We start from the raw sequence: 21,805 nt of genomic DNA, 5'->3' as shown, positions 1-21,805 counted from the left end.
GGGTGGAAGGTGCGATGTTAACTCTGTAATCAGACACTTTTCTGCTGTAAGAAACGAGGTAGACATCTGTCAGAGGCTGCCGTCTCAGTGTCCTCACTGCTGGAGCGTGTTAGCCTGTGAACCTCATGTCTGATGGACAATGGAAAGTTTAAAATACTGGGAGGAAGGAAATCCCTCGGCAGCAGCCAGGAGCTGGAATGCTGAGCCAGCTCATGTTAAGGCCTCAAGACACACAGATAATACAAACCAGCACACACACACACACACATCAGGAGTTTCTGTATAAATGTCCAAATCGTATTCTTTGTTTTTTTTAAGGATCTTTAGATTTGAGAGGAAATCCATCCTTTCAAAAAGTTTACTGTCACGTGACTGTCTGCTTCCTGTTGTATGTGTTTGTTTACAGGAACAGACTGAAACATGCAGACTGGCCTTATATTCTGTGTTTGTGTTTGTGTGGTAACTCTTTCTCATGTATCCTTTCAGGGTCGTCATGTCAAGACAGGCCAGCTGGCAGCGATCAAAGTCATGGAAGTCACAGAGGTACCGAGTTATCCACGATTTCTTTCTACTTCTTCCTTTGTGTTCTTTCTCTCTAAATGTGAAACACATCAACAAGTGTTCTGAGGTCATCATCGAGCTGTCAGTGAATGTCGATGACATCCACCTGATGAGACTTCTCAGGGGACGATTCACACGGACCCTGAGGCCGTCAGTGTTGATTGTTCTGAATAGAAATATTTTTCATGCAATCAGATTGATTTTTTAATTTTGGACCAAAACCGAACAAAGAGATGGAACCAATCCGACACGTTTCAAAAGCGCTTGATCGTCTTTTTTTCACATTCAGACCAGCTGAAAACAGCTCCGCGACCCGCGTTTGGGTCCTGACCCGCCAGTTGAGCAACACTAGGCTTACAGTATGGTGTAAGAGGCGAGACAAATGGAAGTAGAGATGACTACACAGTTTCTATGTTGTGTGTGGGCAGCTCAGATTTAGATTTTAAAACTGAAGGCGCACAGAACACAGGAGGAAACGTCTGCAGCAGCAGCGTGGGAGCAAACGCTCAGGTTGTGAAGGTCTCATTGGACACGCTTTGGGCCTAACAGGCGTCACAGTAAGAGCGGCGTTTAAAGCACGATGCTGCAGGTCGCTGTTTCCCTCAGAAGGTTTCTGTGTTTGTGGTTCTGATTGGGCCGAAACAAGAATGTAGAGTCTCTGAAGGAACATTTCACATGACGCTGAACATGAGGAAGTCAGTCTCTGCGTCATAAACAACTTATTGTATGACCAACCAAAGGTGTTACCATGGTGACCATCATACCTGCTGCACAGGAGAAACACAGCGTGGGCACTATCAGCAAACGTTGTTTTCATTTTCTTCCAGTTGGAGTTGCTGCTGTAACTGTTTTGTTTTTTTTCTGTCTCGGACATTTGAAGCCATCAGAAAATCAATGTTTGATTAAAGTCTTTTATTTAACAGAATACAGTTTGGCCCATTTCTGTTTGATGGGACTTCTTTGTCTGGGACTGTGAGGCAGGAAATGCTTAGCTATTATCACCCTTCTCCCTGTCATTGTTACTCACACACACACACACACACACAGAGGCAGATGGCCTCGCGCTTCACATGGAGGTGAAGGTTCAATCTTTGCCTCGTCGTTTTCTTCCCGTCTGTCCTGTTGAGATTTAAAGCAGGTCAGTGAGAGCTCTCAACCACACGTACAGATCCTCCATCTTAACCCGTCTCCCTCCTCCTCGACTCAGGCCCAGCACAGATTTAAGGCTTCACATTGGAGGAGTCACTTCCTGGATTCATGGTGACAAAACAAAACACAAATCGACTGATCGTGCTTTACGCTCCGCTGGCTGAAAGCTCATCAAGAGTTTACAGTCTTATCAGAGAAGCTTTCTATCTGAACATGATCCGATATCAGATTTTATCGGACTGCATCTGAAATCTCTGACATAAGTTCTCTGTTGTTCCCACCACAAACTGACTAAAGTGAACTTAAATAGTTTGCACTTTAAAAGTGGAATTTCTTGTTATTGGATTTATTTAGGTTATTTTTCAGGGTCTTCTAATTTCTTTTTTATTTATTGTATTCAGTTGTAGAATTCTGTAGCTATTATGTTGTCGGTTAAAATGTATGTAGCCAATCAGTTCATAATAAATGGGTCAGTTTTTCTCATGTCCACTGGATCAAGCCTTTTCTAACATTTCACCCTACAATATAAGTCATAGAAGGATGTATGATGCGTGCTGATATCGTATCGCTATCGGCCAGTACTCAAGGCTCCGACAACGGTATGGTATCGCAAGTGAAAACGTTGTATTGGGACGTGACATTATTAACCTTGAAGACGTGTCGGGGGCCGACCCACGTGGGATTTTAGGGGCCGATACGAGGGAGACAAAAATCCATCAGCTGATTTCTTTCTTTGCTCTGTCTTGGATCTTTAGAGATGAGAGGCTGCACGTCACAGTGAGGGCGCATAAAGAAAAGAATCAAGTTAACATATGGAAGATATAATGAGCCGATACTGATAGTCACTATACTGATGTGTGATGCTAATATAGGCTAACAGGCTAATCTGGAGCCTGATGTGTTCTTCCACAGAGTCAGACTGTTGAGTAGTGAAGTAAAGCATTAAACTGCTTTAAGCAAACCTCTCTGACATAACATGGATGTTTTGTGTTGTTCAGGAGGAAGAGGAGGAGATCAAACTGGAGATCAACATGTTGAAGAGCTACTCCCACCACAGGAACATCGCCACTTATTACGGAGCGTTCATCAGGAAGGGTCCTGCAGGACAGGACCACCAGCTCTGGGTTTGTATCTCTCTCTGCTTCAACAGGAAGACAACACCACTTGTTGTCACCTTCACCTGGGACTCACTGGTCCCTGTGTGCTCTCTCTGTCTTCCTCTTCAGTTAGTGATGGAGTACTGTGGAGCCGGCTCCGTCACAGACCTGGTGAAGAAGACGAAGGGGAACTGTCTGAAAGAGGACTGGATCGCTTACATCTGCCGAGAGGTGCTCAGGGTAAGGATGGACTTGAGCCTACGACGGGGTCAGAGAGAAAACATTCAACCTTTTTCTATAAGGACTGTGTTCACCTGCATCCTTTTAAAAACATGTCACCTCTTTAAAGACCCTAAAATAATCATAATAAACATTGTTCATGAAAGACCCGCTCCACAGAGAAAGAGCAGAAAGACGGAACAGTCGAAACATCTGAAAAACAACTTTCTGAGTTGTGAAATGCTCCTGAACGCCTCCTCAAACCCGAAAAAAAAATAAAAAATTGGAAACTCTGGAAAGAAGTAACGGTCATCAACATGGCGGGCAAAAGATTTTTGTTTTTTCCAGTTCTTTTATTTATGTTTTGCTGAGATATGACTTGTAGCAGAGACATTATACACATTCTCTTTTTAGCGTCCACGCTGTTTTTTGTTGTTTCAAATTCTGACTTTCCAAACTGAAAGTACGACAACACGCTGACGACGGAAGAGCGAGGAGTACCTGAACGCAGCATGTACCTCCGGTCAGAAGTTCACGACAGCGGAAGAATGGCGTCCCGTAGTGCGGTACAGTTTGCCGTTGATGTTTTCATCAATAACATGGAGATGAAGTTCTCTCCTGTGTCTGGTGAAACAGACGGCTAAATCTACCCACAATGCATTTCGGTTCACTTCCCTTGTTTGGTCCCGAATGTAAGACTCTTGTTTTTAAAAGGTTATTAGGTTTGAGAGCACGGCTGCCACGACGAGGACATTTCTCCTCCGTACATGGAGCGCTGATAAAACTTCAGTTTAGTTTTTTAGACACGCTGGAAGACTTTTTGTTGTTACACAGGAAACTTTCGGCCTCGTGTCCACCGCGGGGTTTTCTTGGTAGAAACGTGCTGACCGTGCACTTGGGAGCGTTTCCATGAAGAGTTTGTGCGCTGAGAAGAAATGTACGGCACGTCCGTCTTGTCTCCATGACAACCGTCTGACACAGCTCCGTTACTTTTTAACTGTGCGACTTTTATTCGAGACGGTTGAGTTCCTGATCAGACGCGGAGCGAAGAGGATGTGAGTACAAGACACGCTGCGCAGGCGGCAAACCTCCATGAAGTATCAAACGCCGGTGATGTCAACAGCGCCTTCAAAGATTTTCTTGTGAGCGCTCCGAGCAGTCTGAAAAAAACGCCAGGCGTTGCACTTTTTCTCCGGGCGGCAGCTTGTTGCTTTGTACAGTTAAAAAAAGAGGCTGGCGCTCAGAAAAAAGCACTTATTTAGATTTTTATCTGACAGGTGGATTCTTCTCTCCTTAAACATGAAAGAGATGGCCGACTGTGATTTTTAATAATCCAGCATCTTTCTTGTGTTTTTCCACTGTGACGAAAGAATGACTTTATTTATTCCTCTTTTAGTCCAAAGGTCAGTTTGAGACACTCGTCTGTACTGTGTTATGGTCATCCTTCTCAAAGGTCAGGAGGTCCTGAGAGGGACCCAGGGATGTGTTGGTGTTTATCTTCATGCTTCAAGCATGAAATGAAATGACTGACTTCAGCTCGCTTTGAGCGTCTCGCTCCTCACGGCCGACGTTATCAAAGCGATCGCATCTCTCCAAACTGAAACAAAAGTCTGGAGAGACAAAAAGGCGCTGGACTGTGGCCAAGTGTTTTCCCTCGTGCCGTCAGCCAAGCCGTCTCCTTATTGTTTCAACACCGCAATGCGCTCACACACAAACACACACACACTCTCACACACACACACACACACACACACACTCAGCATAACATGTTGAAGTCATTGTCTGAAATAGGACTCACTTCCTTTGTTTATTTTACCTCCTTTGAAGAAGCGAGAGTCCAAACACATTCTCACACACACACACACACACACACACACACACACACACACACACACACACACACACACACACACACACCGCACTGAACAGTGCTAACTGGTAGCCTGGGCCACCGGGTCACCCTGCTACCCCAAACACAGTTATTAGACATATTCTTGAGAGTGCAAAGTATCACATCTGGCTCAATATAAACTCTACTTTCTGTGCAGGCTTCACATAATGCTGCTCCTCTTTACAAGGCAGCACACTCTCCTGGAGATAATGGTCATCTGACTGGCTGTGTGTCAATGTGGTAATGTGTGTGTGTGTTTATTTGTCTTCCTGCAGGGTCTTTCCCATCTTCACTCCCATCATGTGATTCATCGAGACATTAAGGGACAAAATGTTTTGCTCACAGAGAATGCCGAAGTCAAACTGGGTATGACACATCAACGCATGCATCGTGTTTTTTTTTTGGTTTTTTTTAGCAACGCTGTCGACCAATCACAGCAGTAGATAAACCACAAAAACGTTTCTGTTCTGAAAGTAAAGCGTCCCGCTTTTTGTTTTTTGCTGCGGCTTTAGTTGACTTTGGAGTGTCGGCACAGCTGGACAAGACGATAGGTCGAAGAAACACCTTCATCGGGACTCCTTATTGGATGGCGCCGGAAGTTATCGCCTGTGACGAGAACCCTGAGGCCACATACGACTACAGGGTACTTCATTTTACAGAAACAATCCAGTTAAGCACTCTATAAGTTCACCTTTTGGGCAAATCTACGTAAGTGAGATAGTAGAATATCGAACAATCAGTCCTTCTGCAAACAAGTTGTGTCAGGTCACTTCATTCGTACCTGGAGCTAAGTTCAGTTTACAGTGAGTGAGTCGGCCTCCAGGACAGGAAACATGATCAACAGACAACAGGAAACACCAGATAAAGTAACCCATGAGTTAGAATAAGACCAATGAAAACAAGTTAGAAAGAAGCTGAGCGTGTGTGAGGTCTGAAGGTCAAACTTAACAGATATTAGCTGTAACATTTTAAGGTAGATTTTAATTATCCGCTTTTCTAGTCTTCTGACCTATCAAAAAATACTGACACAGGAAGCAGAAGTCCCTGTGGCGTCGCCTCATGTCTTAGCTCAAGAAGACTACATCCAACAACCACTTATGTTAATCGTGAGAGGAAATATCTCCCCGTGGCAGCAGGTCGGCCAATCCGTCATTATGATACGAGAAAACCATTTTCACACCACTGTCGGTAACCACTCTCATTCTAGTGACTTCTAATCAATAAAACGCCGAAAATGGCGTCGTCAGCTCTTGGTCTTTCAGTGGAAAAAGAAAAGAAGAAGAGGAGGCGACAAATGAGTAAAAAAAAAAGTCAGTCAGCGCTAACATTTTTGACTTCACGCCATTTCCCAATTCGCATAGAGAATGACTTCTGTGGAACGGTACATTCAGGGTTTACAGGAAATGAAAGAACTCAGACAAAGTTTTGTGTCCGCTCCGGTCTCATCCCATTTCTCTTACCTGTCGTTCTCAGAGTGACCTGTGGTCTTTAGGCATCACTGCTTTGGAGATGGCCGAAGGAGCGCCTCGTAAGTTAGAATATTTACATCATAAATAATATTGTTGTTCCATTTGTTTTTCCATTTTCACTCGCATTCACTTCTCTTCCTGTTTATTTCTCTTTCTCTCTCCATCTCTAACTCTCTCATTTGAGTTGTCAGTAACTCTCTTATTTGTTCGTAGCTCTGTGTGACATGCATCCAATGAGAGCTCTGTTTTTGATTCCACGGAACCCTCCGCCCAAACTCAAATCAAAGAAATGGTAAGCCTGCACACACACACGCACACACACACACACACACACACACACACACACACACACACACACACACACACACACACACACACACACACACACACACACACACACAACCCTTTTGGTGCCCGAGGCCAAATGTTAGCGCTCAGCCCTTATATTGCAGCCAGTTTGTCCACAAAAGACAACATTCATACACTTAAAAGAAAAGTAGAATTCAGCTTTATGTTTCACAGAATTTCTTTATTTTAAAACAAAAAATACTTCTAAACAAATGTGAACAAAATGGTAATTATTCTTATTGTTACATATGAAATGAAATAAATACAAATCCCCAGTGTAACAGAACAACACAATGTTAAAGTAGGGAGCAGCTTACAGACGGCTCAGGGACAGCTGTAAATGTTTTTAAATCGTACCTGGAGAGAGAAGAGGAGCATTTGTGAAACAATGGGCATTTCATAATAGTGTGAACACAAAGTATTAGTGTTGTCTTCAGAGCAGTACAAAAACCTCAGCAGAGTTTTTCAGGTGACATTACAGACCTGCAGCATTCACACATCAGTGAGGACTTCTGTACAAATGATGTCCTTCATGCTCTTAGACAGCATTACTCTTCAGAGCTTTAAGGTGAAACCTAAGAAAGGACACAACGATGTCAATAAATGTAGAAGTAGGTTTTGTGCCCAAAACAACACGAGAACAAAATAAGTTAATGGTTATTCTATTAACCTGAACGATCTCTCCCTAATGAAAGTCCAGTGAAAATAACTGATGTTAACTCGAGCTATCGATTAGAAATAAGGATCTACTAAGGTCACTATCATCCATCCGTAACAAGCTGTCTTAAGTCCAGCAGAGAAATCATTGATCAGAGGGTTACCTCTTCTTCTTTTTTGTTCCTGGTCACTTTGTTGTTGTTTTCACTTTACGGTCGTTTGTAGCGTGATATTAATCGGTACGATCAGTGTCGCTCACTTCTATAGACTCAGCTGCCCTCCTCGTCCACGATGAGCAGGTAACGAGCAGCTGTGTTGTGACGCACCGGGTCAAGAAAACAGAGCCTTGTGATATGTGATTTTTTAACATGATTAAATAAGAGCATGAACATGATCATAGATTCATCATTTTTATTTTTCTTCTTCTTATCTTCAATTTTTCTTCCTCGCTCATCACTCTATGGAGGCTGGTGCATGAGCATTTGCCTATACCGCCTATGCCACACACACACACACACACACACACACACACACAGAGGATGCACAGGGCACTGTTCTGGTGCCCTTTATTACAACGTGTTACAACACTCTTCTCGACTGAAGGTCACTGTCACGTTCTGAAGGCGAGCAGCTAAAAACCGTTTTTCATTTTCTGCAGACAGACAGAAGAACTAACAGCCTCATGTGACGATCCTCTCTGGTTCCCTTTCCTCCTCTCCTCTCCTCTCTGTCGTCCTGAGTCCTTCTCTTCTCTACCATGTATAATGGATATATTTACAGGACAGCTTGCAGGACAGCTTTTAATAGCTCCGATGGTCTGGGGTTCACTGGGCTTCAGGGCCTCCCAAAGGCAGCGAGCACACCACAAAACAAGAAGCAGCACACACTCCTTCTCCTTGTTCTTTGAGTTCTGCACACAGGACGCACACCTCTTTCTCCAAAACACATTTCACCTCACGACACCTTCAGCTCAACATTTCTGACAGGATGATTTTGGGTTAGACTCCGGCGAGTGATTTTCAGCTTTCACACCGTTTGGTGAGTCTGAACAGGCGTGTTCTGTATGTGTCCGTCATGTTTCCTTTATTCCTCTTTTCATGTGATCATGACTCAGGATTTCTGACTGACTTCATACACAGCCCAATGCTTTAGGTTTGTGTTTGATAAGACTCCAGATAAAAGAGTTATGATTGTGCATGAAATATAAAAACAGACTCAAACACCACACCAACAAAGTCCTTGACCTTGAATAGTTTCTTGTAATCTTCATGGTGGAAGTTGAAATGATGATCGTGGTATTTAAGGTGGATAGATGAAGATCAGGGTGGGGGGGTTCAGGGTTTAGGGTTTGAGAGATGAGGGTTAGGGGTTTAATGGTATGATCGTTCCCCTCATGATTCTTGATCTCATGGTGCTCGGTTTTGTCTGCTGCAGGTCGAAGCGTTTCTTGTCTTTCGTCGACGGCTGTCTGGTGAAGAACCACCTGCATCGACCCATGACGGACACCCTGCTGAAACACGCGTTCATCAGAGACCTGGCCAACGAAAGACAGGTTCGCATCATGCTCAAAGACCACCTGGATCGAACCCGGAAGAAGAGAGAGAAAGGTGAGGAGAAATGAATCAGATAAAAGGAAGGATGGTCCGCTGGTCTGCAGCCTGCTTGAGTAACATGAGGACAAGAACCAGAATCTTTTTTTCCTTCATAATTCTTAGCAGGGATCATTCACGACACATCACTCCTGGTCATTGGCAAACTTGATTTTCCACAGCTTTTATGGATGCGACACGTAGCAGGTGGGGGTCGGCCCTCAGGGGCCCCCTGCTGCTCTGGGCCGCCAAGCAGTTGCCCGCTGGCCTGACAAGCAGTGCCTCTGTGTATATTACAGTTTACTGTGCGTGATAACTTTTTTTTAGGAGTGACACCTTCTTATCTGCTCCTTTATCCCGGAAAAGAAGACGTACAGACCGATATGAGATCCTGAGGGGCCGATATCAAACCGCTCATGTTGTTCGTACGCTCCGATGTGTGCTGCGTTGGATTAAGTGTCTCAAAGCTTCTTTTGGCCAGATAAACATGGAGTTGATTCCCTGGGTGAAAAAACAGAGTTCTCTTTGAGGGTCTGAATTACACTTTGTTCAAGTTAAGACGTGTTTGTAGAAAGTGAAGGAAAAGTGAAGAGGCAGACTCAGTGAGTACTGTCAAAGGATAAGAAACACAACATGTGCAGGGAGAGAGGGACGAGGACGCAGATGAGAGGAAGATGAATGGAGGGTCGTGGAGCTCGATCCCCACCCTCCTCTTAAAATACGTCAATGAAGTGCAGACGACATGAGAGTCAGGGGAGGAGAAGATCTGAATCGACTCGTCTTCAGTCGTCACACTGCTGCTCGAGCTGTGACAGAACTCCTTTGACTGTCCATTAAAGTGTGTTTAGATTCATCCAATGACGTACAGCACAGACGAACAGTAAGAGGAGAGAGGGGGAGAGAAGCTGAGTGGGGAAGGAAGGAAGGAAGGAGGAAACAGATTGACCATCTGGTTCTAATCTGCTGTCAGCTTATAAAAACGAATGACGGCGAGACTTTCACATATTGAGTGCGTGTGCTGCTCTTTGTTGTTTGAGGCTTCATATGTGTAAGGTTTCATCTGTACTGGTGTGTACGTGTGTTGTGTGTGTGTGTGTGTGTGTGTGTGTGTGTGTGTGTGTGTGTGTGTGTGTGTGTGTGTGTGTGTGTGTGTGTGTGTGTGTGTGTGTGTGTGTGTGTGTGTGTGTGTGTGTGTGTGTGTGTGTGTGTGTGTGTGTGTGTGTGTGTGTGTGTGTGTGTGTGTGTTTGTGTGTGTGTGTGTGTGTGTGTGAAAACAAAAATAAATAAATAAACAATGCTTGACGTGACACAGAGAGTTGTGTCTTAACACCAAAGAATGCAGCCTGGACAAACTGTAAGACTCCACTTGTCCATCAGCTGCAGTCGGCCCTTCACTCGTGTAACACATGTGTAACTTGTTACCTTCCATGGTGTTAATGGGAACATATGGCATGTCCAGGTCAGTGCGTGTTGGAGGTGGGTCCTTCTACACTCACACCATATGTTGGATAAAATACTGTGGACAACATGCCACCGGCCTGGCTGAGTTTGGACTCTTTAGCCGTCTTCACACATGCTCTCCTGAAAATATCGGGAGGAGTGCTCCGCGTGTTCTCCTGGTCTGGTTGTTCAGATTTGATTAATGGGATGTAAAGGTTGATCGTGAAATCGTGATCAATCGATTCAAAGGTGTCGAGGTTCAAATCAGCACCCAAAAATGAATCTGCTCAAACTAACTTTGAGGCCTAAAAAGAAGACGCCTTCTCGTGACATCGTTCCCCTTTGTAGCTTAGCAACACAGTGTTTCTTAAAGGTGCACTTCACAATATCAACTGTTACATCAGGTATTGAGATTGAGAGTAAAGCCAAAATCACAGACTGTAAATATTAGTAGATGAAGCCTGAGTGACGCCGCCCATCTGTTCCTGCAGGGGGCGCTGGAGGCTCTTCATGTATTGAACTGTTCCTTTAAATAATTGTGTCTGCGAGCGAGGATTTTATTGTTTAAACAGCCAATCAGGTTTAGCGTGAAGGTAACTAGCCAATCACTGCGAGCTGTATCCAGCTCTCTCTAGCTCCCTCTACTGGCTGTGCAGAACACACTGGTTGCTTCATACATCTGAGGCAGCAGAGGGAGAGGTTGTTACACATACTACCACTTTGACCAAGAAACTGAAAATTTAATTTGGATCCACCAATTGAATAGTTCACTCACTGCAGAGTGCATTCATCCCCTCTCTCTCTCTCTCTCTCTCTCTCTCTCTCTCTCTCTCTCTCTCTCTCTCTCTCTCTCTCTCTCTCTCTCTCTCTCTCTCTCTCTCTCTCTCTCTCTCTCTCTCTCTCTCTCTCTCTGTGTGTGTGTCAGAGGGTCCAGAGTACGAGTACAGTGATGGTGAAGAGGAGGAGGACGAGGTGACGGAGGAGGAAGGAGAGCCCAGGTAAGAGTCTTTCCACTATTATGGCACCAAAGTTGTGAAAGAAAAGAAGTAGTCACTGGGCGTGAAGACAAAATTTGAAAAGTGGAGAAAACAAATATCGCACACAGTTCATGGATCCTGGTTAACATGCAAACATGTTTCAAAATCTGTGTGCGCTCATGTCATCATGGCGCGTCCATCTGCGGACGTGCTTTTCACACACCACTAACCTCTGCTGCGTTCCCTCGACATTCAAACAGCAGATGGCACGCAGCTCTTTCTCCCAGGATGAGCTTTAAGTGTGTCTACATTTGAAGCAGCGGTCCTTACTTTCTCTCCCTCTCATTAAGCTCCATCGTGAATGTTCCCGGCGAGTGGACGCTAAGACGGGAGTTTCTTCGTTTGCAGACGGAGGATCACGAAGTAGGCAGAGACGGAGGCCACGGAGGAGGTGTGGCTAGACAGAGACAACAGGTACAGTAGGTTCCAGTATTATATAGCAATCAATGAGTTTCTGTCATTTTGCAATGAATTGAATTATTCACATGTCACGGTGTATTGAATATATTTGGGGCTTGTCCTGTTACTCAGACATTACAAGCAAACTGACTGAACTCAGTTTTTTTTTCATTTTGACACTCATTGACAAACTGTTCACTTTGTTATTTGAGAAGTAGAATGATTCATTCAATGGTTTTCAATCTGAGGGTCCGAACAGCCCACATCCGCTTTCACCTCGCCGCCCTGCTTCTTTCTGTCACGCTCATAGACGAGGAGCGAGGAAACGGGGCTCTGCGAGGCTGACATTTCTCACTTCACAGAGCTTCTTAGCTTGTTTCCAAGTGGAGCTAACGGTGCATTAATAGTTAACATCAATAATTGGAGTGCTGAGCCCTGACTTGTGTCAACACGAGAGAAAAACTTTGTTCAGCTCAACGCGAGCCGCTTATTGACGAGTCCGAGTGAGATTTAAGTTATCGTTTTTAAGTTAACAGATCGTCCATACAAAGCAACACACATCAGTTTGTCCACCTTCAGTAGACAACAAGATGTGAAACTGTGTGCAAGGAGGAACAGAAATTCACAGAGCAAGAAATGAAATATGTAACAGAGGCAGTGTGGACAGAGAGCGTGCGATCATGCTCGATGTGACGCGATATCCGGAGCTTGCGTGCTGTCAGGATACTATGTTACACATTTTGTTCATCAAGATAATTATCATACTAACTCATAAAATCTGAACCAATCAGCCAAAGCAATGTTAGGCTATAAAAGAACTGCTCAACAGTTGACAGACTTCACCACCACCAAACTTCCATTTTTTATTTCGCACTCTTACGTCTTCTGTGAAAAACAGTGATTTCATTTGTGGCGGTGGAATTTACATATTATATATTTAAGCTTATTTTCATCATCTAACCGAGCACTTATTCAAAATATCTTACAGACATCAATAGGATGGAGCCGGAAATGCTAACATGCTAATTCATCTCCGGGTTTTAGGTCTCATTACTGCAGCACAGGTCATTGTAATAATTACAGGTTTCGCTCTCGGGACGGTGACATCAGGCTTATTAATGGAATTCCTGTGTTTGATTATGTCCATAAACCCCTCTATTTCAGCCCTGCTCAGAACAGTTTCTGTTTCTGTGTATGTAGCTTTAAATATGTAAATGAGCTGTGTCTGACCACGCCCCCTCTCTGGAAGGGCTCGGGTGGCTCAGGCTTTCTTGTTCCATGTCTTATTGTTTACGGTGAGGAGACAGACTCAGGGCAGAATAAACACCTAGCTGTGGGAGTGTCACCCACCCGGGGGAGGGGCTACTGCCCTTTGTGATGTCATTAAGAGAAAATCTCCAAAAGGCCTGTTTGAGGAGACATTTTCTGAAAAGTGGAGCAGGAAAAAGACGGAGTGGATGGACTCTTTTCATCATTGGGGTGTTTATAGAAAACCATGGCGTGTTTTGCTTAATTTATGATTTTTTTATTATTGATTTTTAAAGTCTGATCATAAAATGATTTTATGTCTAGGCTTTACAGCAGCAGTTGGAGGAGCAGGAACGATACAAGCAGCAGTTACTGGCTGATAGGCAGAAGAGAATCCAGCAGCAACATGAGCAACGGCAAAAGTTGGAGGATGTAAGTTCAAATTCTTTCTGTATTTGCTCAGCATGGGTTACATGTCCTGATGAGAGGCAAAGTCCGACTATAAACTTTGATTAACTCTCTGTTTATGAGAAGCTTTGACTGCTCCTACATATGTGTGACGCTTCACAAATGACCGGAAACCGTCTGTTCTTACTTCACTTTTTTGGATAAATAGCTTTATATTTGAAAAATTAAAAATTTATTTTACTCCAACCTGAAAAACAAAATTATTAAAAAAAAACAGTTAATCTAATGACGTGTGCAGGGTGCGTGTCCAGAGGGCTGGCATGGGCCCCCATTGAGTTCTGATTGGCAATGCCAGATGTCACCCCAAACATCTTAGCCTCTTATTGGCTGAGGACGGACTTTGGTTAAAACTAATCATGAAGGCTTTTTTTTAAAGGCAGAGTAATAGTGACTTTAAATTTTGACTTTGAACATATCTCTTCTTTTTGTGTCATTTAAAAAATATGATAGGCAACAGGTGCTGGTCATGTAAATAGAATATCATGAAAAAGTTGATTCATTTCAGTATTTCCATTCAAAAAGTGAAACTTGTATATTATATTCATTCGATACTTGCAGACATTATCTCAAATGTTTATTTCTTTTAATTTAGATGATTATAACTAACAACTACTGAGAATTCCAAATTCAGTATCTTAGAAAATTAGAATACTACTTAAACTGATCTCTAGAGATATTGGCCAACTGAAGAGTATGAGCATGAAAAGAGCATGTACAGCACTCAGTACTTAGTTGGGCCTCTGTTGGCTGAGTTAGTGCAGCAATGCGGCGTGGCATGGAGTCGATCAGTCTGTAGCACTGCTCAGCTGTTATTAGAGCCCAGGTTGCTTTGATCGTGACCTTCAGCTCTTCTGCATTGTTGACTCTGGCGTCTCTATGGGGTTCAGGTCAGGCGAGTTTGCTGGCCAATTAAGAACAGGGACACCATGGTCCTTAAACCAGGTACTGGTAGCTTTGGCACTGTGTGCAGGTGCCAAGTCCTGTTGGAAAATGAAATCTGTGTGTGTGTGTGTCTATATAAACACACACACACACACATATATGTATATACGTGCATATATGTGTATGTATGTATACATATATAATATTATTATATATATTATTATATATGTATACATACATACACATGTACGTATATACATATAAGTGTATGCGTGTGTGTGTGTGTGTGTGTGTATATTTATTTATTTATATAAGTCTGGATATGTGTGCCAATATACAGTAGTTGTTGATTGTTGTTGTTTGTTATTGGCAGCAGCAGAGGCGGCAGCTGACAGACGTCGCCTTTCAGTGGGCGGAGCTGAAAGAGATATTGGTTGGAGAGGAGTCTGTTTTCCGTGAAAACGTAACCATCTTGGATGAGAGAAACCGGAGGAGTGACAGGAGACAGGTGAAGATCAACTTCTGCACTTCTTCATTTCAGCACAAAGGCCGGGGAGCGTTTGTTTATAAGAAACTGTAAAAAAGCTTTAACTTTATTTCATTACAGAAGATTTATTTCACAGATGTATCACTTTCCACTAATGCGTCCGTCTGTAGAGAGAGAGGCACTTCTGTTATGACTCCTAAAGGTGAAGCAGCTTGCTAGGATGTAGAGTCAAGTTGCTTTTGTGCTTTTCATCATCGCAGCACAACGCCAAAGAAGAATAGATTTTGATTCATAAAGTGTTGAGTAAAACTAAAAGTTTTGTCTGGAAGCTTGACAACACGCTTCTCTGTCAAGTTTAAATATCTATAGATATCTGTTCACATTGAATCCTGACGACACTCGTTGCCTGTAAGTCACCTACACAAGCGAAATGAATCTGATGCATCATTTCACTGTAGGACATTTAGCGATGTGACTTCCATGTATTTAATAAACGTATGGTGTGATATCCTGTACTGTCAGATGCTTCTCACATTGGCAGCAGAAGCTCAGTCTGTAGGGACTCCGGTTGGGAACAGGAAGGTCACGAGTTCAATTCCAGGTGCGGAAAAAACTATAGAAGGTTGCTTGCTAGCCACTGCTGAGGTGCCCTTGAGCAATGGTACCAAACCCCTCACTCTGACATCACCAGGATCCTGTTAGTGCACGTGTGTGTGTGTGTGTGTGTGTGTGTGTGTGTGTGTGTGTGTGTGTGTGTGTGTGTGTGTGTGTGTGTGTGTGTGTGTGTGTGTGTGTGTGTGTGTGTGTGTGTGTGTGTGTGTGTGTGTGTGTGTGTGTACAAAGTAAAAGGGTGTGAAAGTCATTTCCCTTTGTCAGATGAATGAAGTCAAATGTGACTCTATAAATAAACATTTTTGGGATTTGTTGGTGGTTTAACAGTTTTCATCTTCCTGTTTCTATGAGCATTCACTCTCATAGAATCAGGTCCTCAGTTTTGTGACTTTTGGGGTTAGTGGGCAACTTTGATATTCAGAGACCGATATCCGGTATAAATGAACCTGATACTGATACATTCTTAGATCTACAAGTGTTCAGTCTGTACAGATAGAAAGGTATAGATATACACATCCGTTGTGTTATTCCTCAGATGCAGTTATCTAACACCTGTGAAAGAGATAAATAATGAAGACAAGATGGTCCCTCAACTGTAACAGAGCATGTGTGTGCGTCAGTGCTTTACTCTCAACGCTTGTAATCCATATAGCACAGAAAGAGAAGTGCAAGTTTAAGACAATGTTTAAAATAAATGCAGTTCTACTAACTCTACATACCTGTGATAAACTCAGTGCATACTGATAATCAGTGGATATGCTAATATCGGCTGATATTATCTATCAGCATCAATAGTATTTAAAACACAAGCATGCATTCAGCTTTATACAGGTTTGTTAAATGTGCTGTCATCCAGCAGTGTTCACATTGATCGTTGAAAAGAAGATTTTACAAGCTGTTGTGTGACTGCTGACTTTAAACGAAGTCGTACATAAAAACTACATTTAAAAATAAATTTAAGTTTGAGCTCTTCAGCTAGTTCAAACTGAAAACGATGTGATGTGGGAAACAAAGTGGACTGAATTAAAAGTTGTAAAAATAAACTTGTTTTCAATATTTGGAACTGAAAAAAGATTTTCCAGGAGAAACTGAAAAAGAGGTCAGAATTAAATATTTAATGTTGCCGGTGTTGGCTAAAAGCTCCATGCCATCTTGTACACTCTGAATATTTTAGTTCCCACCTCACTGAACACATCTCAAGACCTTAGTACACCCTAATTAAAGTCAGTGTGTGTGTGTGTGTGTGTGTGTGTGTGTGTGTGTGTGTGTGTGTGTGTGTGTGTGTGTGTGTGTGTGTGTGTGTGTGTGTGTGTGTGTGTGTGTGTGTGTGTGTGTGTGTGTGTGTGTGATTCCTACATTAAGTCTTTCTTGGAGAGTCTTTCTCTTATTACATGAATGTGGATCAATTTTAAAGTTTTCTTGTAGTTATTCTTCTTAAAGTTGCACTAAAAGTATTCAAAATAATCAAACGTGCTGAACTCAACCAAGTGCCTCTGTGTGTGTGTGTATGTGTGTGTGCGTGCGTGCCTGTGTGTGTGTGTGTGTGTTTCCAACAGGAGCATGCGGGCAGAAAGCGCAGTGTCGATGTGTCAGTAAGGCCTCAGGACTCGTCTGCAGCGCAGGTAACAAACCTTTCCTCTGTGCTTCTATTTCACTCACCTGTCAGTCATTCTTCTGTTTTATAAGAGTGTGTGTGTGTGTGTGTGTGCGTGTGTGTGTGTGTGTATGAAGGTTTCTGTCATGTCTTCTCACATATTTGAATGAAGTCTCTTGTTTTATCACTACTGATGGTTTAGTCTGTAATAACAAACTGCTGCGTGTTCGTGTGGGCTGAAATCTCCAGTATGGAGGTTTGGGTTCGAACCAGTGTGTCTCTCTGTGTGTGTGTGTGTGTGTGTGTGTGTGTGTGTGTGTGTGTGTGTGTGTGTGTGTGTGTGTGTGTGTGTGTGTGTGTGTGTGTGTGTGTGTGTGTGTGTGTGTGTGTGTGTGTGTGTGTGTGTGTGTGTGTGTGTGTGTGTGTGTGTGTGTGTGTGTGTGTGTGTGTATCTGCGCCTACAAAGAGGAGATGAATTTAAAGAGAGAAAATGTTTAGAAAAGTGTTCCCATTATGACTGGAGAAAAGGGATCAAAGAGGACAGATAATCACACACACTGTTGGTCCTGATGCTGAATCCTGATATGAACGCCACCAGGCCGACTCCAGAAGCTCTTCAGGGAGATACTTAGAGAAAGTTCAACTTGTAATTCTGTGACGCCGAAGAACATCTGGCAAAGGGTCTGTCCAGGAAAATGCTGTTTCAGATAGCATTTACATCCATCTGAATTTTTCAAACAAATCAATATATTTAACTGTAGCAGCAGTGTCAGAGGTGGACAAAGCTTTTCACAGTATTGTATCACTTCAGGTAATTACTGCTGATTAACTGCTGATCCCAGCATGCCGGCCGATAAGACACCGATCTATCAGCCGATAACAGTGAATGTGTGTTGAGGGGTCAACACACATTCACTGTGTTGACCCCTCAAACAGCACAGTTATATAATAATAATAACAACAGAGCACTGTATCTGTAATGACTTACTTTCTCCTTTTAATGTCTAAACGTTTTAATATCATCTTCATTTTGTTGATATGTAACCGTCCAATCACAGCAGAGGACTCAGCAAACATTTCTTGACTCTTTCTCACACGCGTCCTAAAAGCTCTTGTTTTTGTGTGTTCCTTCTTTACGTTGGGTTCTCAGAGTTTTATCAGGATGTTTCTCCTCGTGTGTAAAAGATTAAAGGAAACTGAATGGTGGGATGAAAGAGAAAAGTTATGAGCTGAAGGCTTCTTGATGAACTTGTCTGCATGCATAAAGCATCATTCTCCTTATTCTTCAGACTTTGTAGAACTACACAACGTGTTGACAGAGTTTTGTTTGTGGCGTGCCGAGACCCATTCAACACCGACCTTTTTCATATTCATTCATACACATGCATTTCTCTTCACTAGAGATAGCCCTCGGTTCGTGTCCCTTTGTTTATTCTTACATGACATTTACTCTGACAACAGAAGTAACCAGAGGAAATGTGTTGTGATTTGTAAATCAGGACGTGAAGCTGAAAGTCTTCCTGCGTTGGTCATATTTAAAGCGTCACTGGACTCATTTTACATGCTGCTCACTCGTCAGCGTTGGCCGGCTTTCTTTTCCGCTCCTCTTTGTTTGTTTGTCACATAAAGCAACGAGTCTGTTTTAGATAGATAGATAGATAGATAGATAGATAGATAGATAGATAGATAGATAGATAGATAGATAGATAGATAGATAGATACTTTATTGATCCCGAGGGAAATTCAAGACGAGGTCTTCATGCGATGGATGCAGATGGGACCGATCAGACCCCCAACAAATGACAAACTTTAAACCAAAGCGTTGCCTCAAAATGTGCACATTTTACAATGACAGTAAGAAACCTCCCTCGTGGTGCTGTTCTGAAAGCAGTCACTCTTAACCATCACAATGCGACGCCGGGTTTACGACAGCTTTGTGCAGCCTCACAGACAATACCTACAAAAATAACACTAGTGAGTTATGATAGGATCAGATCAGATCAGTATCGGTGTCTGTGCGTATGTTTTGGAATGGGATCAGAAAAAAGTGGATCATTGCATCTTTACGTCCAACATTAAAGGTCCCATCTTCTGCCCTTTTTTAGGTTCATGTATTTATTTTGTGTCTCCTAAAGTACGTTCACAATCCAGGGTGGATATCTCACTTCAGTATTGGGGGGGTCCAGACTTTTCTGTTCCCCACAGGATTTCCACCTATGAGCACAATCACTAATGTTTGAAAAAGAGTGTCTGTTTTGGCTCAATGCAGCGTCTCTCATCAGCCTGTGTTTGCAACTCTCTGAATCCCCCACCGTCAGGGGCTGCTTCTCACTTCCCTTATTTGCTTCGAGTGTCCTCCATGTTGCCTCCTCCACTTGAGCCCTAGTCCCGCCCACCAGAGATGCACGGAAACGAAGCAGAGGAGAGAGGAAATCAGTTTTAAGAGACACGACATCAGCTGATCACGTTCAGCTGTCAATCAGCCTAACAGCTGTTTATGTCCACACAAACACGCACTGTATTATTTATTATTATTTATCAAACACACACAGTTACAGTGTTTAGTCTCTTTACCTGATAACAAACACCTGAAGAACAACCTGCAGTTTGCTCATAAAAGGACAATTTCTACTGACTAAAAGATTCTATATTGAATTGTCTGTTTATTATTTGTTGTTATTATTACTATATAGTTTTGACTTAGCCGAGCCTGTATTTCAACAATGAACTGTGTATTTTATAAACACGATTATGGATCAATTACATCACGCTGGCAAATTTGATTGGGGGAGGCTCGGGACCGAGTGTTTCATTCAGCTAACAGCTAACAGGACGACGTAGGAGAAGACATTTTTCCGCACATAGAAAGACACTAAAGAGCATCTAAAACCAGAACAAGCTGAAAATGGGACATTTAACTTGAATGGTCAAACATTACAGTTTTGATCATGATGCTTAATTTTACATAGAAATAAGATATACACACATGCATTATCATCACTTGAGACACATGTTACAAACAGAGCAGGATGCTTCTTTATGTCAGGGCTCATCGTTCTCTTGTAGTAAGATGTCTGTCTGTGTTTGCATGAGCGTCATGTCCTTCAATTCCAGCTTACATGTATGTGATTACTTTAAGTCACTTCCAGACTCTGTCAGTTCTCTGTGTGTGCTTTCCGTGTTTGCTACATAGAGAGCCGTGGCTCCAAACCAGCTGCTTCAGCACAAGGCCCAGCTCTCCCAGCCTCGGCAACAGCCGCAAGCCAAGCCCCAGTCCCTGGCTCAGCATCAGCAGCCACCAGCAGGCAGAAGATCCCACCGCACCCTGCCCAAGGACCAAACTCAGCTCCTTTCTCTGCAGCACGACCACAGACACAGGGAGAGGGACAGAGAGCGGCAGAGGCAGAGAGAAAAGCCTGTGGCAGCTTTCCAGAAGTTATCAGCTAATAGTGGGAACACAGCTGCTGCTGCTGCTGCTGCTGCTGCTGCTTCCTCCTCACCCAGCCACCCTGCACAAAGCCAGCGTTTAGCGGTAAAGCCTTACCCAGCTCTCCTGCACCATTAATTATCTCTACATCCAACATGTTTCAGTGTCTCCCTCCCTCTTGCACCCTCTACTCTTGTATTCAGTTGAAGGATTTTTTTCTATTTTTGTCCAGATTTCTTTGTCTTTGTTCAGTTTGTTCGTCCATTAGCTCCTTTTCTCTACTTTTTTCTCTTTTTATTTTTCTTTTAGGAGTTAAGAGTCCTATTTTTAACTTTAAATTGTAGGTAGAGAAAGAGTAAGCCAACTGTTAGCTATTATGTGGTTGACTTGGGTAGAAAAGCAAGACTTTCACCCAACTGACATATGGTTCATAGCCTCTATTCTAATTATAGTCGCTAAACAACAAAGGAAAGTTGAACAGCCCACCGCTCTCCTGCCGTGCCGTGCCAGGAGAGGGTTTCTTCAACTAGCCAAACGCCGATTTGAGAGAGGATCTGTCAAATCACCATCTGGTGCTGGTTCTTCTCCTAGTTAAAGTTACGTTCTAGTGACAGCTGAATGTTAGATATAGTTAAGTTGTCAGTGCCTGAAAATGAGCGCTGATTTCTGTCCTGCAGCCAACTATAGCCAAGACCAAAATCTGTTTGATTGCTTCTGTTTGCTGCCCTTTTTTGCCAGATTGTTGGTCTTGTGTTCTGATGGGTTTTTTAGATGACCAGCACCAGATTGCTAAAGTTTCTTTGGGCCATTTCAGGGAAAAAGAAAACTTAACTTAAACTATATGTGGACGCACATTTTTTTCTGCTGAATCATCCATGTCCTCGTATGTTTGTGTTGCAGATCAAAAAGCAGAGCCCACAGTGTTAGCAAGTTAGCACGACTCAGGACGCTGTGTAGAAAGTGTTCTTCAGAGACGTCAACGATTGGTTTAAATTTTGGTCCAGTAGCAACCGAAAGAAAAATATATTTAAAGGGGCTTATTCAGTATTTAACAGCTTTTATTGTGCTTTTATGATGGTGTCGTAACGCTGGAAACCAGCACTACGAGAAAGTCTCGTCTCGGTGTCACTGGGTGGACTCAGGGTTTTAAATCAAGAGCAGTGAGACTACCACTGACAGGCTGTTTAACTTGATTCAAAGGACTAAGAACAAATAACTTTACAACCTTCCT

General features: G+C 43.0%; 1 protein-coding gene across 3 annotated transcripts in view; it reads left to right on the top strand.

The window, feature by feature from the left end:
* The window catches only part of LOC306829860 (mitogen-activated protein kinase kinase kinase kinase 4), a 50,843-nt gene that overhangs the window by 8,776 nt on the left and 20,262 nt on the right, over positions 1 to 21,805 (top strand). The window contains exons 3-16 of one of the 3 annotated variants that reach the window (XM_079353054.1): positions 487 to 543; positions 2,709 to 2,834; positions 2,937 to 3,047; positions 5,193 to 5,283; positions 5,430 to 5,560; positions 6,391 to 6,445; positions 6,600 to 6,678; positions 8,826 to 8,998; positions 11,346 to 11,418; positions 11,748 to 11,871; positions 13,429 to 13,536; positions 14,831 to 14,962; positions 17,110 to 17,175; positions 20,341 to 20,679. In XM_079353054.1, the coding sequence (XP_079209180.1) occupies positions 487 to 543; positions 2,709 to 2,834; positions 2,937 to 3,047; positions 5,193 to 5,283; positions 5,430 to 5,560; positions 6,391 to 6,445; positions 6,600 to 6,678; positions 8,826 to 8,998; positions 11,346 to 11,418; positions 11,748 to 11,871; positions 13,429 to 13,536; positions 14,831 to 14,962; positions 17,110 to 17,175; positions 20,341 to 20,679 (1,665 nt within the window). Of the gene's footprint in view, positions 1 to 486; positions 544 to 2,708; positions 2,835 to 2,936; positions 3,048 to 5,192; positions 5,284 to 5,429; positions 5,561 to 6,390; positions 6,446 to 6,599; positions 6,679 to 8,825; positions 8,999 to 11,345; positions 11,419 to 11,747; positions 11,872 to 13,428; positions 13,537 to 14,827; positions 14,963 to 17,109; positions 17,176 to 20,340; positions 20,680 to 21,805 lie in introns of all 3 variants that reach the window. The other 2 variants (XM_079353053.1, XM_079353055.1) reach the window with 2 other exon arrangements.

The sequence above is a fragment of the Symphodus melops genome, assembly GCF_947650265.1.
Source record: "Symphodus melops genome assembly, chromosome: 9".
Classification (NCBI taxonomy): domain Eukaryota; kingdom Metazoa; phylum Chordata; class Actinopteri; order Labriformes; family Labridae; genus Symphodus; species Symphodus melops.
Note: the sequence above shows the minus strand (reverse complement) of the source record. Positions and strands in the feature narration are given on the sequence as shown.